Source organism: Diceros bicornis, chromosome 6 (assembly GCF_020826845.1).
Source record: "Diceros bicornis minor isolate mBicDic1 chromosome 6, mDicBic1.mat.cur, whole genome shotgun sequence".
In the NCBI taxonomy this organism is placed as follows: domain Eukaryota; kingdom Metazoa; phylum Chordata; class Mammalia; order Perissodactyla; family Rhinocerotidae; genus Diceros; species Diceros bicornis.
The window spans coordinates 13748700-13767158 of record NC_080745.1 but is presented as its reverse complement, the minus strand read 5'-3'; the positions used below and the strand labels follow the sequence as shown (position 1 = coordinate 13767158).

Here is an 18459-nt window from a genome sequence, read left to right as displayed (position 1 = left end):
GGATAGGGTGGGTGCAGTGGAAGGTGGGGTGCTGAGGAGCTCACAGTCTGGCTGATATCCTATTGGAGTCCACCCTTCTTTGTAGGGGAAACTGTAGTCAGGGGAGGTAACACCTCTTACCACACTAGCCCAAATTCCCAGAAACAGTAACAGGAGATACAAGAATGTGTCTGAAGCACAGTAGGAAAATGTGCCTTGACCATTCTTGTCTGGGTTTATAGGTTCCACAGCCTATAAAATTATCCACAGGAACAATGTCCATTATGTAGTTTCCATTTCAAAGCCTGGCTTCCAAAGGCCATCTTAAAACAGCTTGGCAGGTTTTAGGTGGTGACAGAGGACAGCATATTCTCTCCCATTGCCACCTGATCAATCGAGTGTCAGTGGGACTGAGCTTCTGCTGGCAAAACAATATTTGCCATTTCAAAGACAGCTCATCTCAAGAGATTAAAAATTAGACCAATGATTGTTCACCAGGAACTCCTGAACATTATTCGTTATAATTATAGCAAAAAGCCTAGTTTATAGGGTGTTTTATGTTCACTATTTGCCATTTGTCAATTCCCTGAGTCTTCGAGACAGCCCTGGAAAATAAGCCAGCTGGCCCTAATTCTGTACTTCAGACAACGACCTGAGGTCGTCCACTCTCCTTCTTCTGTCCTTTGCCCTGCTCCCTGGACTATAGTCGTTTGCCTCTGACCATGTATGGAACTCGACAATTTACTAGCTACTCAATGGATTCCCCGAATCTCAGTCCTTGTTTATAAAGTCAGAGCACACACTCCTCCAAGGGCCCCTCCAGCTCTGAGATGCTGCTGATTAAATGTTGCTGTTTAACAGAGGTAATACGATTTGTTACAATGAAACATTTTAAAGTCGCACTTGTAAAATCGATGTGGCAAAAACAATAGATACACACAAAGGGCCAGTCATATCTTTTCTATAGCATCTGTCTCCCTTGGGAGGCAGGAATTTATGTTACTTTAGTTACAAGACCAGCCACCTATCAATTCAGCAAACATGAATCCGCCTGGATCAAGTTAAGGAAAGTTGTATTTCTGAAAATAAGATAATCCTGGATTGGAACTTAAAAGGAAGGATTTGCTGTGCAATCAGAAGGTGTTGAACAGGCACTGAACGAATATGTATTTATCAAACAAATGCATCAAAACTCCTGCATGTGCCCATTCTTCGCTCATCTTTTCTCAAAGGCCTATCTGTGAAATTACAGAAGAGGACCACACTACAGGGACGTGAGATTTGGGGATCATCAGAAAAAGTGTTTCCCCAGCAGATATGACAAGATGTCACAAGATATCTCATAAAATGTGAAGTTGAAGTTACAACTGAGAGGAAATTAGCAAGAAAAACCTACATGTCCGAGATCACCCACCCATAGAGGGTAGCTGTTCCCACCTTCCCTTTTTCCCAGAATCACCAGCTGCAGACCACATGACAGGAAGGGTGTGTTCCCAGTGATGTGCGGCCTCATGCTTGTGAATTGCAGAACTCTCCCCAGTGTGAAGGCAGATGGCACATCACAGAGACATAACTGAGCAGGGCATCCCTAACATTTCCCAGAGTACAGGAGGCTTCGGCCACCAGACTCCCAGAGGAGAAGGATGCAGCAAACTGCTGTTGCTTGGTGGCACTGGCCATTATAAAAAATGATAACATCACCCTTTGTCTGGCACTGAGCTGAATGCTTTAGACACATTTGTCATTTATTTTCCATGCCAATCCTTTGAGATGGAGATCATCATCCCTATTTAATAAATGAATAAAATGAGGGTCAGAGATCTTAAGAAACTTGCTCAAGGCCACACAGCTATTTGGGGGTGGAACTTGGATTAGAACCTACTTCTGTTTTAGCATCTACACTAAATCTCCTTGTTCTGGCTCTGCACTCACTAGCTCCTCAGACAGCGTTTTCTAAAGGAGGAGGCTGTGGTCAACAGATGCAGTGAGATGATAGAGGAGAGAGTGAAGGTTGCAGCCAGCAGATCTGAATTCCAATTCAGGTACTGTCATTTGTGAGCTGTGGGACAGTGAGAAGGTCTTCCATTTCCTCATTTGTAGACTGGGAATACTTAAAGACCTCACAGGGAAAACCCCTCTTACAGCACTGCTGCAGGGCAGCCTCTCCATACATGTTGTTCCCTTCCCCTCCCCAGTGTGGTGAAGGGACCTTGTTAGGTCGACAATCATATATGGGCTTCTTGGGAGTTTGGTACAACCTTGTGGGTTCACAGATCAAAACAAGCAGTGATTTTGTCCATATCCTCAGATTTCTCGTGCCAAGCATCACAATCTAGAATGCTGTAACCCACGGGACACTACTCCCCGTAAAGACTGGGCTGTCAAACCAGCCCGCTTCCCAGGAGAGCTTCTTCACTGTGTCCTTTTTAACTACAGCAGTATTACATACCAGCACAAAACTCATTGCCTCGAAAGTCCATTTCAAACGAGAGTAATAGAATAGTTCTCTTTTGATAGTTGGAGCCTGGGATGGCGTGGCAAATGGCCCCAGAGGCCAGTAGGGACTCGAGTGGGAAGAGGCTGGCAGAGAGCGCACAGACTCCTGGGGCAAGGAAGAGAGCACACACATGCCTGGATAAGCATTTACAATGGTCAGCTGGTCGGGCAGACCACGGAGCAGAAGCTTTGCATCCTGTCGGGGACAAACCAATCTGTGCATGGTTATTCTGTGACAGGCTGGGAGCTCTGTTGAGCCCCAGGGACTGGTCCAAACAATGAACAACATCTCTAGCGAACACAAAGGTTATCAACAAACAGCCTTGTAATAATAACTGTCATGCTCTGTTTACATAGCACTTTACAGTTTCTACAACCCCTTCCACGTATATGCTTTGATTTAAATCTTACTGCGGGCCTGCTGGCTGCCATCATTGTTCTCAGCTTATGCAACAGCAGCAGCACAACTATGGCTCCCATTTATTCTATGTTATTTTTTTTTGGTGAGGAAGATTGGCCCTGAGCTAACAGCTGCCAATCCTCCTCTTTTTGCTGAGGATGACTGGCCCTGGGCTAACATCCATGCCCATCTTCCTCCACTTTATATGGGACACCGCCACAGCATGGCTTGCCAGGGGGTGCATCGGTGCACACCCGGCATCCGAACCGGCGAACCCCAGGCCGCCACAGTGGAGCGCGCGCACTTAACCACTTGCGCCACCGGGCCGGCCCTATGGCTCCCATTTAGAGTGCCCGTGTTGGGCGTCAGGAACTGTGCGAAGCACATTATGGTCAGTCATTCATTCAATAAGTATTTGTCAAGTCCCAACTACTTGCCAGGCACATTTCTGAGTGTTGGGAATAAAGCCAGGAGCAGAAGAGTCCAAGCGCCTGCCCTAAAGGAGCCAAGGTCTAGTTGGGGGAGGCAGATGATGACAGATAAGCAGGTCGCTGTGTCTTAGGTGAGGTGATGATCTGTGCCTTGTAGGAAAATAAAACAGGGTAGGTGGGAAGGAGGGAGTGTGAGGGCTGGTGTGTGGGTGTGAGGCTGTGCAGTCCTCAGGGAAGGACTCACTGAGTGGGTGACATTCGAGTAGAGATCCGAGGTGTCTGAGGGCCAGCAAGGAGGGCGAGGGCAGCTGGGATGGAGTGCGTGAGGGGTCCATAAGGGAGATGAGGCCAGAGGGGTAAGGGGACAAGGGTCACGGAGAAGCTGATGGCCCTGAAAATTCTCCAGCTGGGACTCTGAGCAAGACAGGAAGCTGCTGTAGGAGAGACCGGATCTGACTTTACTTTTAGCATGTTTTATCTCATTTAATTTTCAGAACAACTCCACACAGCAAGTGCTATTATAATCCCCATTTTAGATAAATAATTAGGTACAGAGAGGTTAAATAACTTGCCCAAGATCACACAGTAAACATTTTGCAACCAGGATTCCAGCCCAGGTCTGTCTACCTGTGTAGCCCGCGATCCTACACCCTCCCTAATTGGTGCAAACTGTCAAAAACCAGGAAACTTGTGCCTCTCGTTTCAAGCATGTTGCGCAGGATCACACACCCAGGAAGCCATGGAGTAGCTGGCCTATTTGAAGCCCTTTTGTTTCTTGGACTGATCTCGGTTATTTGTTTATGTTTTATCATTTCCACCCTTATGGGAAAAGGTATGGGACAACTATGTAAAATATTTAAAAAGTGGTATAAATCCTAGACTTCCAACTACACCAGATTTACCACACACACACACACACACACACACACACACACACACACGGAAATGAATAGAAAATGTATCAAGGACCTTTATAAAAAAGCTACCTAATGAAGGTCGTCAATTACGAAGAGGTTAGGCAATGTCTGGTGTTACTCTGGGCGAGTGACAGAGCTGGTGTGAGATATCACGTGTCGGTGTGCCTACATTTGCCTGACCCTGCTTCAAAAGTAAAATGGGTAGAAAAGGCCCAGACAGCCCAGTGGAATGGTGTTAAATGGGAACTGGACACACCAAATGGTGCGTATAAAAACTGATGAAATCAGAATAAGATCTGTAGCTTAGTTATAGTATTGTACTATTGTACCAATGTCAATTTCTTGGTTTTGAAAATGTACGAAAGTTATTTAAGGTGTTATCATTGGGGAAGCTGTGTAAAGGTACACAGAACTCTCTGTACTATTTTTGCAACTTGTGAGTCTTAAATTATTTCAAGATGAAAAGTTTTCTAAAAATTGAGAATGGGGCTCAAAGGCATGTGAACACAGAAAGAATGGAGCACCAAGAGAAGAAGGCAAGATTTCAGAACTGTGTTCTGAAAAGCATGCACACACGTGTATGTGTAGACCAGCTTTGCAAAGGTAGATGTTGAAAGTCAGTAACAGCCATGAGTTCTATCGAGAGGAGCTGACAGACTAGGAGACAGGTGGAAGAGAGGCACTTTTTAAAAATGGTTTCATCCTGTGCATGCACTACCTATTTAGAATTAAGATGTTTTGAAATGTTTAAGATGTTTTGAACCTGGGAAAGAGGCTTCAAGATCTTTCTAGCTATTACCTAGACATAAATAAAGACAAAAACCGTATAATAACTACCTGATAGATCTAAGTAAAAGTTTAAAATCTCTATATGTCAAAACACATCACTTTAAAGGTAAAAATAGAAATGAGGAAAATTTCTCATTCCTTAGGTCTAACTCCAGAGTTAATGTTCTGACTATAATAAAGGAAGAAAAATATTTGTAATGTATGTGACAGTTGAATATTAATATCTTAATATATTAAGAGCATATTTACTAATCCAGAAGAAAAATATAAATACCCTAAAACAGAAAAATAGGTAAAGGACATGAGTGAATGGGCTACTCATAAAAGAAGAAATACAGTTGGCCGATAAATATGCCAAAAAATGTCTAGCCTTGGCAATCATCAAAGAAAAGTAAATTAAAACAAAATAAGGTTTTCCACCTATCAGATTAGCAAGTAATGAAATAATAATACATTTAACCCAGAAATTCTACCTCTACGAATTTATCCTAAGGAAATTAGCATTAGTGTGGGGAAATTTTTATCTAAAGGATAAAATTCCTAATTTAGTGTTCCTAATTTTAAAAAAAAGTCAGAAACAACGTGAGCGTTCCACAAGAGGAGATTGATCAAATAAATGAGGGCTCGGCCGTTCTGTGGAATAAAGTTTTGCCATTAAAATAGTGATCAGATCTGTATTTATTGATATGCAAGGACAGTCATAGCATCGCTAAATGAGAAAAGCAGGTTGTATAACAATATGCTATAACCTACGTACAGCGGTATGACTGGTGTCCTTATAAGAAGAGGGAATTTGGACACAGACATCCACATACACAGAGGGAAGACCAGGTGAAAACAGAGGGAGAAGGCAGCCATCTGCAAGCCAAGGAGAGAGGCCTCAGAAGAAAACCACCCTGAGGACACCCTGACCTCTGACTTCTAGCCTCCAGAACTGTGAGACAATCCACTTCTGTTGTTTAAGCCCCTCAGTCTGAGGTATCTTGTTATGGCAACCCTAGCTGGCTGATACAAATGGTAAGTCCCTCAAGTGTACCAGGAGATTCTGCTTGTTGCCGCTCCCCAAAGGACAGCCTGGGCATGATGAGGGCAAGCAGGAGTTTTTGGAAGATCATTGTTGAACAAGGAGAAGAAAGGCTTGTTTGACGCAGCAGGGAATAACGAGTTAAGATTCAAGAAGAGTTTTAGAAAGTTCAAGCTGTTTGAGCCCACGTGGCTTGTCAAGGGAACCCGGGCACCCAGAGCTGCCCTCTCCTGCGTGGAGGGTGGCCTGGGGCATTTCTGCTCTCTCAGAGTAGACTCTACCGGCAGTGCCCTGGTGGGCCGCAGGGCTGACCCAGTAAGCTATTCTTCTGTCTTCTGGAAGCCCAGCTTCACCACCTGGCTGTGTGAGCAGCATCCCTAAGCCTCCGTTTCTTTGCGTGTGAAATCAAATAAGGTAACATGTCACGTGTCTAGCCATCCACCCAGCATAGGGTGAAGGCTCAAGAAAGGGGAGTTCTCCTCTCCTCTGCTCTTTCATGTCAAAGAGAAATGAATATCAGGGGTGGGGACAACAAGGGTAAACACAGAATTGGGGTGGAGGCCTGGTTTATGAAGAACTCATAAACCATCTGAAACCATAGTTTCCTGTTGATAGTTAACTCTGTAAACACTAAACGTGTCCTTGGCGTGTTATCTTTCCTAATGATGCCAAAAGTGTGGTTGTCCTCTCCTATATAAGTTTGGTGTGACTGTACCTGGATGCACACACCTGTTAGGACTCCTGCTCATCACAATGGTAGGTAACTGGTTCCATACATAAAGGCCAGAAAAGAAAAAGAGATATATATTCCTTATTTTAATGTGCTATGATGTGTGTTTCTATTGGTTACTATTTAATGGTAAATGTGACCCACTTATGAATCTTCTATAGATTACTTGCAATTCAACGTGTAGAGTGTGAGTGTCTAGGAGCTTGGGAAAATCATAGTGAAATTTAGCACTATTTCTATTCTCTAAGATCAAAGCTGTTATTTCTTCTAGTAACTTTGGGATTCAATTAGCTTTCATATGTGTCTCTAACTCTTAGGCCCTGAATGAGCGATTTGTGAAATTAAATATAGTTTCAGAGCTACAGCACTGCATCATTTTGCAGATGAGGAAACCGAGCCTACAGAGGAGAAGAAGCTGCTGTGGGGGTCTCACCACAAGCCTGTGGGGGAGCTGACACTTGAACTCAGGTGTCCCTCTCTCTAGGCCAAGGGGTCCCAAATTTGGCTTTATAGTGGATCTTTGAAAAATGCTGATACCTGACTCCCACCTCAGACACTCTGATTTAATTGGTCTGCAGAGAGGCCTGAGAATCGTGGTTTTTAAAACCTGCCTAGGTGATTTTAATGTTTAGCAAAATTTGGGAACTATGTTGTACTGAGAAAGAATTTTGCATGAAAATCTATAAAAACCCATCCAGGCCTCCTTTCTCTCTTTAATTCAAACTTGATGTGTTTAATTCAAACTTGAAAGGACATTCTCAAAATTAGCTTTGCTAGAGCCAGGAAAAGGGAATGAACTTGGCTGTTCTCAGGGGTGCAAAGGAGAAAAGGAAGGAAGTGGCCAGCGGCACAGGCGGAGGCAAGTGAGGTCGGAGAGGGGTCTCAGGAATGGACCCTGGGCCTCCCTTGGCCATGCCTCAGAAACTGTCTTGAGACAGAGCTGGGAACGGCAGAAAAACAGTGGGCTGGGGTCCTCCCTGCTCCACTCAGCCTCCCTCCTCCAGCCTCAGCAGGAACTTTGTAAGCTGCAGGCCAGGCAATGCCCCTGCCCTGCTTGAGACCCTTGAAGATGCCCGACTCTTGATCGTGCTAGGCAAGACCCTTTGAGGAGCAGCAACTCTACTAAAGAGACCCAATTCCAGGGGCACTGCCAGCCTGCTTCACCTCAAGGCCAGGCACGAAGCCGCACCATCTAGAAAACCCTAACCAATGCCTGCCCATGGCTCCACTGTCTCCTGTGCCTGCACCTGTCAGGGCTCGTGTTTACTGAATGCGGGAAAGGAAGCAAAGAAGGGAGCGAGAGAAGGTGGGAGAATGGACTATGGGGACAGGAAGGGACTTCAGAGTTTCTCTACTCAGCGGTGGTCCTCAGACCAGCAGCTTTGGCATCACCGGGGAACTTGCTAGAATTGCAGACTCTTAAGTCCCACCAAGCAGAATCTGAATTTTAACAAAATCTCCCAGGGAGTCATATGTACACTAAAGCAGCACTGGTTTTAATAATTTTTTCTGTGCTTCTCAGCTGGGAGACTTGGTAAAGATGCAAAGGCCCTGACCCTGTCCTTCTTCAATGAGCCTGAGACTGTGCATTCCTTATTAGCTCCCTGGGGGGTTCTGATGGCCACCCAAGTGGGAGAACCCCTCTTTTTACAGAGGAGGAAACTGAGGCCCAGAAAGGGAGAGAGATTCTAAGTGGCAGGCTATTTGTGAGATATCGTCAGCTGGTTAATCTCAAAACTGAATAATTTGCTCTCCCCCATCACCATGTTTGGACTCCACCCCCAAGTCATTCAATCTGGTGTCTCTGCTCGGAGCTGAGGGAGATCTGGGAATTCTGCATCCCTCACTCACCCTGAGCTGTAGCCCTGGCCTGTCTCCATTGACTCCTCTGTTCCATGACTCAGTGAAACAATACTTCCAAGATTCTTGTGATCACCAACGCCCCCCCAGGGGCTCTCTTTCTGCATGAAGGGAGCAGAAATTCTGCCAACAAGCCTGGCTTTTTTTTTTTTTGAGGAAAAAATTCAGGTTTCCACAATGATCTTAAGCTGAAGATTATGCAAAAGAATGACACAGAGAGAGTGGTGCAACCTTAAGTTCTGGTGTGAGCCCAAAGTATTAAGGTTTCTTGTAAAAGCTGATGTGTTTCTTTTGATTATAAATAATGCATTCCACTGTAGACAATTTAGAAAATAAGAGGAAAAGCTCAAAGAAGAAAATTGTCATAATCCCATAGCTCAAAAATGACTTGTTAAAATTTGGTACACAACCTTCTGGTACAATCTGTCTCTGAGCATCTCCCTCTATATTCTTTTATCTCCTCAGCTTACCTTTTTCTTTTCCGAGTCACCATGTTCTCAACTAGCCCTGTTCTTGGGCATTTTGGTTATTTCCATTTTCCCACTGCAGTGAGCATCCTTGAGGAGAAGTCTATCTCCATCTCTGTGCCATTCTTCTTAGGATCAAGTCTGAGAAGTGAAAAGGTGAAGTCAGATGTAAATAGTTTTAAGAATTTGGATATACACTATCAAATTGCTGTCCATAAAAACTGTTCCAACATAAACCATCCCTTGCATTTCGCTTCCCATATATGCCTCTATTTCCCTCTAGTTTATTAGGAATTAAATAATTATGCTTGCCATCCCATGCTGGTTCTAGTTTATCTAAATATTTACATTTCTTGCGTTATCAGTGAGTCGAGCTTTTTCATGTGTTTATTCATCATTTCTATTTGGATCTGTGTATGTGTGTGGGAAATGCCACTTTATTTCTTTTTCTTTTTTTTAATAATTTTATTTATTTATTTTTCCCCCAAAGCCCCAGTAGGTAGTTGTATGTCATAGCTGCACATCCTTCTAGTTGCTGTATGTGGGACGTGGCCTCAGCATGGCCAGAGAAGTGGTGCGTCGGTGTGCACCCAGGATCCGAACCCGGGCCGCCAGTAGCAGAGTGCGAGCACTTAACCGCTAAGCCACGGGGCCGGCCCTGCCACTTTATTTCTTTTGCTATTTTTCTACTAGGATGTTTTTCTTTTTCTCATCGATATACAGAAACTCTTCATATAATGATGTTGTTCTCCAAATTTAGTAATTGCTTTTTAATTTTGTTTATGGACTTACAAATTTACATATTCAAATCTATTTCTTTTTCTTTTATGCTTAGAATAAGTTAAATATTTACCTATATTTTCTGTGATTAGTTTATGATCTTAATGTAAAAATCTAACTTTTGAATCCTTTAGAATTTATTTCATTGTGGGAACTAAGGTAGGAAATTAACTTTGTTTCTTCTTGTTCTAATGCCATTTATTGAATAATCATTTTCTACAGATTTAAAAGACTAAATTTTTTTATAATAAACTTTTATATATGTTTATAAATACACTTTCTGGGTTTTCTATTTTGTTCCCTTTATTTGTCTTTCTTTTTTATTTTTTTTTCAATTATTTTATTGAGGTCATATGGTTTATAACTGTGTAATTTCAGGTGTACATTATTGTATATCAGTTTCTGTATGGACTGCATTGTGCTCACCACCAGTAGTCTAATTTTTATCCCTCACCATACAAATACGCCCCTTTACCCCTTTCGCCCACCCTCCCTCCCCCTTGTCTTTCTATTCTTATATCAGTAACTGCACTACTTCAAGTAGCATCAGTTCATAATTAATTTTAGACATTTACAGAACAAGTACCCTCACCCCATCTTCCTTTTTAAAAGGTTCCTGAAAATTCCCACATTAAAGTTTGTTTATTTAGCTTGCTCATCTCAAAATGATGACAAGGGCAACCTGATACTTTTCTTTGTCCTGCAGATCCAGTATCAGCCTGGATAAACTGATATGTTCCTGCAGCCATCAATGGTGCCTTATCTTCTGGAAAATGAAATTCTTAGCTTCATGGTCTAAGAACTCTGACTTACCCAGTTAGCTCCATCAAGTCTCCTCTTATGTTTTCTTTGTCTCTGTATCTTTGTCACTGTCTATCATCTTCCCGAAACTCTTCCATTCCCTCATTTCTGTCCTCTAAATTATACGTACTCTGCAAAGCGGCTAAAAATAAACTATCTACAAGGGTTTCCTGAACTTCCTCTGTAATGAAATAGCACACGATCCTCATTGCTTTATTACTTTTGACTCATATTTGGCTCTTTGTCCAGGTATTTTAGTAACTTGAGTAGATCTTGTTCCTTTGGTAGCCAATCTGAGAATAGAAGCTTCACCTCTAAACTGCTAGCTAGAGCCCAGCAGGGATCCTGGAACAGGACACTCAGTCTATGATTACCAGCCCAGCAGGGACCCCCATACAGGACACTCAGTCAATGATTACCACCTGAATTCATTCGTTCTCCTTCCCGACCCTTCTTTCCATTATAGAATGCTCTTCTGTGCAGCCTCCTGGTTTGGGCCACCTTCGTGACTTTATGCAATGCCCAGTGCTATGTCATACTTAATGAGAACACTCCAGACAATTTATCTAATGGTAAGTCCTGACTTTTCTATGTTTATCATGTTGTTGCAGCCTGGTAGATGTAACCTGCTGGCAGATGAAGGCCTTTGAATATTCGACGCAAAATAACCAATAACCATTCTATAGATAAGAGAAGTAAGGTGATTTTTACTTGAGCCAGAGTGAGGATTATAACCTGGAAGGCCTTAGAAAGCATTCCAGAGAAGCATGGTTTTCATTGCAGTCTTATATCGTTTTAGAACAAAGAACATACATTAAACACAGACAGGATACATTTTTATCAAAATCTCAAAGAGATATTCAATTGCAAATCAGCAGTTCAAAGTGACCATGATGTCAGGAAAGGGACTGATCTGGGTGTTACCAATAGGGCGTTACCAATAGGGGCAGGAGGGGAAGTATGCGTTTTTGTGCGTGTGTGTGTGTGTGTGTGTGTGTGTGTGAGGAAGATCAGCCCTGAGCTAACATCCATGCTAATCCTCCTCTTTTTGCTGAGGAAGACCAGCTCTGAGCTAACATCTATTGCCAATCCTCCTCCTTTTTTTCCCCAAAGTCCCAGTAGATAGTTGTATGTCATAGTTGCACATCCTTCTAGTTGCTGTATGTGGGATGCTGCCTCAGCATGGCCAGAGAAGCGGTGCGTCAGTGCGCACCCAGGATCCGAACCAGGGCCGCCAGTAGCAGAGGGCGAGCACTTAACCGCTAAGCCACGGGGCCAGCAGAAGTATGCATTCTTATCTTAAGAGAGTGTGTTCTTCACTTTAGTGATTAAGCAGATGTACAATGTATGTTTGACAGGCTGTTTAAGTCAGGCTTTTTAGTTCAAGCCGAATCAGTTTTGAACCCAAATAGCTACCCCATATACCTCAATATGTGAAAATCTCTTGTCAGACTCTACATGAGAAGGAGAGTTAGGGTAGATATAGAAATGGAGTAAAATGATAGACTTAAATTTGCCATTTATATCAGACAGTGGTTCTCAACCTAAGCTGTATGAGAATTGCCTGGAAAGCTTTTGAAACGTAACACTCAGGCCTCATCCAAGACCAGGTAAATAAAATCTCTGGGGTAGGAGCTGCACATTTCAAAGCTTCTCATTTGACTCCTACATGCAGCCAGAGGACCGCTGATTACTCCAAAGCAGTAGTTCTCAAACTTTAATGTGCGTACAACCCTGAGACCCTTGTTAAAATACAGGTTCTGACTCTGTGGTCCTGGAGTGGGAGTGAAAGTCTACACGTCTAACACGGCCTCAGGTGTTGCCAATGCTTCTAGTCCCTCAGCACACTGGGACCACCAAGCATCTACAGCAGTGGTTCTCACCCTCGGTTGAAGATTTGAATCACTTGGGGAGCTTTCTAAAAATGTGGCGCCTGGGCCCCATGCCCAGAGTCTTCTTGCATTGTTCTAGGGTGGGACCCAGGCATAGATTTTTTTTAAATACCCAAGATGTTTCACATGTGCATTCGAGGCTGAGGACCAAAGCAAAAACAAGTAGAGAAATGAGGCATTTATCCAGAGATAATCCAGCAGAAAAAACTTGGCTTCAAGTACCCCAGGCTCATAATAGTAATTTGATTAAAGATGAGGCCCTTATTTTTTCTTGAAATTGTCTGTTTAGAAATAAAATCTGAAAGGATTTAAGCTTGCCGTAAGAAAACTTGATCAGTGGCATGAACTGGACGGTCCTGGAATTTAGCTGCAGGTAAACATAGAAGCACTTTTCTTAGATGCCTTTAAAATCAATGAGATTCTCCCTGTTTAGAACAGGAATCCTAGAGGCAGGGAAGTTTTGGTTTCCACGATCCTCAGACTGGCCTAGGTTGTGCCTGGTTCTGGTTGCCTGACTTGGGGACTCCATTGATGATGCCGCGTGAATTATTTTAGAATGCAAGGATCTGGATGGAGTCACACACCCGATGAACTCAACGTGGAAGACTGAAAGCTGTGTGGAGTGTTCTTGTGGGCAAGACGGAATTAACTGTTGCAACACGTAAGACCGAAACCAGCAGGGCCAAGACGGGAATGTAGCTGCTGTTGGGTTGCCCTTTGAGTAACACCCATTCCCTCTTTCAAAATCCCATCCTGCAGGGGATTTAGTTTTCAGTTCTATTTCTTTCTTTCTTTTTTTCTATTGTGGTAAAATACACATAACATAAAATTTAGTGTTTTAACCATTTTTAAGTGTAAAATTCAGTGGCATTAAGTATGTTCACATTTTTGTGCAACCATCTCCAGAAGTTTTTCATCTTCCCAAATTGAAACTCCATACCTGTTAAACAACAACTCTCCATTCCCTCCTCCCCCCAGTCTCTGGTAACCATCATTCTACTCTTTGTCTCTATGAATTTGATGACTCTAAGTGGAATTGTACAGTATTTGTCCTTTTGTGACTGGCTTATTTCAGTATAACGTCCTCAAGGATCATCCATGTTGTAGCATGTCTCAGAATTTCCTCCCTTTTTAAGGCTGAGTGATGTTCCATTGTATATATAGAGAGATATATACCACATTTTTTAATCCATTCCTCTGTTGATGGACACTTGGGTTGCTTCCACCTCCCTCTTATTTCTTTTATGCTGTTTTTGAAACATGATAAATATCTTTATTATTAAATACCTATATCCAGATGAGTTGCTGAAGACAGGAAAGGGTACCTAATGGTCTGAAGCTATTCTAGGGGTTACTAGAAGTTCACTTCACTTCCAGAAGTTCACTTCAGCCTTGGCCTGTGGTGATTTGCAAGAACAGAAGTGGATCTGAACACAGGCAGAGGGAATGGATGTGAGGCATAAAGGATGATCTGTAGTGTGCCTTGTACTCTAAACCCTATGTTGCTTTACTGCTCAAGTTTAACTCAGGGCAGCCCAAAGGTCGTGCAGATGTGTTCTGCTAGGTTGCTGTGGACACCAAGGATCTTGTACTTAGGCTGACAGAACAGAGAATACCCGCAGTGTTGCCCTAATTTTCCTGTTTCCTCAGCACCTACATCCATACTAGCCACTCCCCACCCCCAACATGATGTTTTTATGTTAGCCTTAGCCTGTAGTGTTTTGCAAGAACAGGAGTGGCTTTGATGACAGAAGCATTGGCATAAAGTAGTGTTTCCCACACTTGCCTGATCACAAACTCATCTAGGAAGCTTGATGAAATACAGATTCCTGGGGCTCACCCCAGAACCTACTAAATTGGAATGTATAGGAGGCTAAGGAATCTGAATTTTAACAAGTGCTTCAGAGAGTCTTATGACACCATCAGTGAGTAGAGGAGTGAGCACTTGACTTAGAACATTCAAGTGCTGCTGAAGTTTAAGTGTCCAGAAGGTTCTGGACATATTCATTGAGTATCCCCCATGATAAGTGCTTCATAGAACACGAGGAATATCAGATCGGGAGACTGGCTGGCTGGCTGCCCGAAGCAGGTTCCCAGCTATGGCCTCGGCTGGGTCACTGCATCTTACAACTGAATCTTGATTTTGTGGTTCCAGAAATTTGACATTGTCTTTGCATCAAGTGTTAATGTGGCTCCGGAGTGTGGTTGTGTGGGCTAGGTTAAGGGCTGGTGAGCCATTCGTCCCTGACGTCGGAGCGCACCTCCTAAGTGGTCAAAGCATCCACCTCACTCGGATTTGACGCCCCTCCACCCCAGTCAGTGTTGCGTCATCAGAGCCACATCATTACGACTCTCTTCTAGGGTTCGGTGGACCTAGCGTAGAAAAGAGGGAAGTGGGAGGAGCCTGGATGCTGGAGCCAGAGTCACTGAGCCTGACTCTCCATTCCTTTGTATGCCAGCCGTGTGACTCGGGATAAGTTTTTTAATCTCTCTGAGCCTCAGTTTCCTTATTGTAAAGTAGGGATAATCAGGTGGGTGTGAGAGTTAAATGAGATTTTGCATAGAAATTCATTAGCTCAACAAATATTTAATGCCTTCTGTATGCCACTTCTGTGTCCCTCGAGCCTGGGACAGTAACTGACACCCAGTCAGGGCTCAAGGTGTCCCTTTCTCTTTCCTGCCGCGTTGCCGATCCTATTTGGCACACTGATCCACGTGGAGGAAATGTGCACATTTCTCCCTACTGTTCATAGCCAACTCCTTTTCCCTGTAATTTCTAACAGCCTATCAAGTTTCTCTCGTGAACTTTTTTTTTTTGGCCATGGCAAAATACAGGTTTTGATTAAATTTTCTCTGGGAGAATTTTTTGACCCATTGCACTCTCTAGGGGACACTGTCCAGATCTCAAGCTGCCCAGTGCCAATCAAGCCTGAGGTTGGAGGCCCAAGGCCAGGCTGCTCTGGCCTCCCCACTGCCCAGGCCCCCACCCCCAGTGCCCTGAGAAAGTCTTTTTCCAATCCTCATTTTGGTTTCCACATTACCCTTTGGGAAGAGGATTGAAATGTCCTCTTTTGTTAAAATAAGTCACCATTTGGAAGGAAACACTGTCACAAAGGCCCTGGGAATGGCTGCTTCTGTGTCCACTTTAGGGAAGGGCAATTTAAATCTGGGGTTGATGGACGGGTTTCGTGAGAGCCATGAGCCCTAAAATTGTTTGCATCCTTGAAAATGTGGGTGGATTTTCGCAGGGAGATGGTCCCCAATTTTCATCAGCTTCTCCCTGGCCTCCATGATCCTGGCCTGGAGTGACTCTTTGACTGTGCCAGCTCCTAGTCTAACAGGCCTCCATGCCAGGGTTGGGACAACCGTTCCTTTCCCACATTCGAGCAGCCATACTGCTGGCCACTTCCTGAGCAGGGAGGGCAAGAAGAGCCCAGTCAGAACAAGCTGCCTGGCCCCAGAGTAGCCCAGACCTGCCTCTGGGCCTGTCAGAACTTGCTGCTGTCCTTCTGTGCATGCAGGATGGAATTTAGGAATGATGTCAGACATGGTCCTATGTGTTCATAGTCCAGGGTCTACGTGTTTGGGTCCAGGTTCCTGAAAGTGGCACTGTGGAGTTGCCAGCCAAGGGGTGACCTTATGTTGGTGGGGGGCGTCCCGGTCAGCTGGAGTGTGGGTTGCTTCTGGCACAGAGCTCGCCCTGGGTAGGCTGGGCATCCTATCCCTTCTAACAGGCTTTGCTTTTGTCTCAATGACAGCGTTGCTGTACCTGTGGGTTATGACAAAATCAAGTGCCAGAAAATCTTTAACAAGGAGACCTGCAGCTACAAGGTGGTGGAGCGGGAGAACGCAGAAAAGATCTGTTCTGTTAGTGGATGGATGCTGTAACGTGCTTCTAGAGGGCCCAGGTCCTCCCAGGCCGGACCTCATTCTCCTGTGGCCTCTAACAGTCTATGCTTGTGTAATCCTACCTATCAGTAAAAAAAATGTTTGAGCAAACACTTGAATGGGTGTATTTTTAATTCAGAAATTGTGTGCATTGATATAATACACATTATAAAGCATGCAAACATTTAAAGGAGGAGACAAAAAATAAATATGAATGAAAGTTACTATTTTCCCTATACTCCAATAGATCACTGTGCATCGTACTCAGGGGACCCACTGCCGCTTCTGTGGCTTCTGATATGTCTGCACTCTGCTGCCCGGGTGTCCCGCCATCTGGCAAACAATTCAAAAAATAAACGTGTCTTTGAGATGAAATCAGATGCTTTCTTTTCTTTGAGGATTTCATGTTTATCCTTCCTTCCCCTTCTTCAGGGATTGTCCTTCATGCTCACATACCTCTGTGTTTGCCAGAGGTTAGAGCAGCTTAGAGCAGGGCAGCCTGGAAGAAGTACCTACAGGACCACACGCCATCTGATGGGATATTAAAAGGCCGGGGGCTCTGCCTTGTGGATGGGGGACAGCTTGGGTGCAGGACTCCTGGATCAATTGTTTGTTGCTATATATAGACCACCCCAAAACTTAGGGACTTAAAGCAGTGACAATGCTGTTTCTGTGTTAGAGAACCCTTGTTCACTCAACAGGTCTTTACTGAGTGCCTGGGCCTGGGGCTACGGCAGTGAATCAGAGAGACCAGGTCCCTGCTCTCCTGGGGCTTAGAGTAGGGTGTGTGTGTACGTGACAGATCACAAGCAAGCAAACAGTCCTCTGTTGAACAATCCGTGGGCAGTCAGTGAAGAGCTTTATTTCCCCTCTGCCCCCTAACCCTACCTGTTCAAATATGCTCTGTGGACCAGTTGAGCAATCTAGTCAGCCCTTTAGTTTTTTTGGTTACCCTAAGATAATAAAACAGTGCTCTGGTCACTTTTAGTTATAAAAAGTCTGAATTCAGAGTCTGCATCTGACTTGAGGGGATGGGGGACAGGAGAGGGTGCAATGCAGTCTCGGCTCCTCTGCCTGTGGCAGTGTTGAGGGTGGTTTACTTCCTCGTGGGGCTTTTGTGGGCCTCTCTGACATTCCCTACTGCCCCTCCACCTTCACAGCTCCCCTTCCACGCACAGGTGAGACGCCTTCTTAGCTTCTGCATCTGCAGCTGTTTCCTGCTGCTTTCTGCTGATCGCCTTGCCCTTTGTAGGAGTCACTCTTGGGTGGCATCCATAAAACCCTAACATGATCATCTCCTTTGCAAATCCTACTTAGATGGTCCTTCACCTTGCTAGGAAACAGGGGGAGCAGTTAGCATGGAGTATTGGGGACCTCTGTCAAAACCGAGAGAGGAAGATTCCTATTTTAGCACCTGGTCATAAATAAATAAACAGAAAAATTCCAATGTGGATAATGCCATACCAGGCAGATTGCGAGGCGAGGCACAGAGAGGTGGGACGCGGAGTGTAGAAAATTGTGTGGTGTGATGTGGCACAAACAAACACATACTTTCAAGTCAGATTATGTGGCTTGGAATCTGGACTCTGACATTATTTATTTATTTATTTACTGATTGTTTTGTGTGTGTGTGAGGAAGACTAGGCCTGAGCTAACATCTGTTGCCAGTCCTCCTCTTTTTGCTGAGGAAGATTGGCCCTGGGCTAACATCCATGCCCATCTTCCTCTACTTTATATGAGATGCCGCCACAACATGGCTTGACAAGCGGTGTGTCGGTGTGTGCCCAGGATCCGAACCTGCGAACCCAGGCCGCTGCAGCAGAGCGCGCGCACTTAGCCACTACGCCACCAGGCTGGTCCCTATTTACTGAATTTTTTAAAAATTGTGGCAAAATACACATATAAAATTTACAAGTTTACAATTTTTAAGTTTACAATTGAGTAGTACTAAGCACATTCACATTTATTGTGCGACCATGACCACCATCCATCTCCAGAACTTTCC

General features: G+C 44.2%; 1 protein-coding gene across 1 annotated transcript in view; it reads left to right on the top strand.

Annotated features, from left to right (window-relative positions):
• The window catches only part of MSMB (microseminoprotein beta), a 69939-nt gene extending 53122 nt beyond the window's left edge, over positions 1-16817 (top strand). The window contains exons 3-5 of the mRNA XM_058542873.1: positions 11141-11246; positions 13122-13227; positions 16325-16817. Coding sequence (XP_058398856.1) covers positions 11141-11246; positions 13122-13227; positions 16325-16454 — 342 coding nt within the window. The 3' untranslated portion in view covers positions 16455-16817. The remainder of the gene's footprint in view (positions 1-11140; positions 11247-13121; positions 13228-16324) is intronic.
• Positions 16818-18459: the final 1642 nt, after the last annotated feature.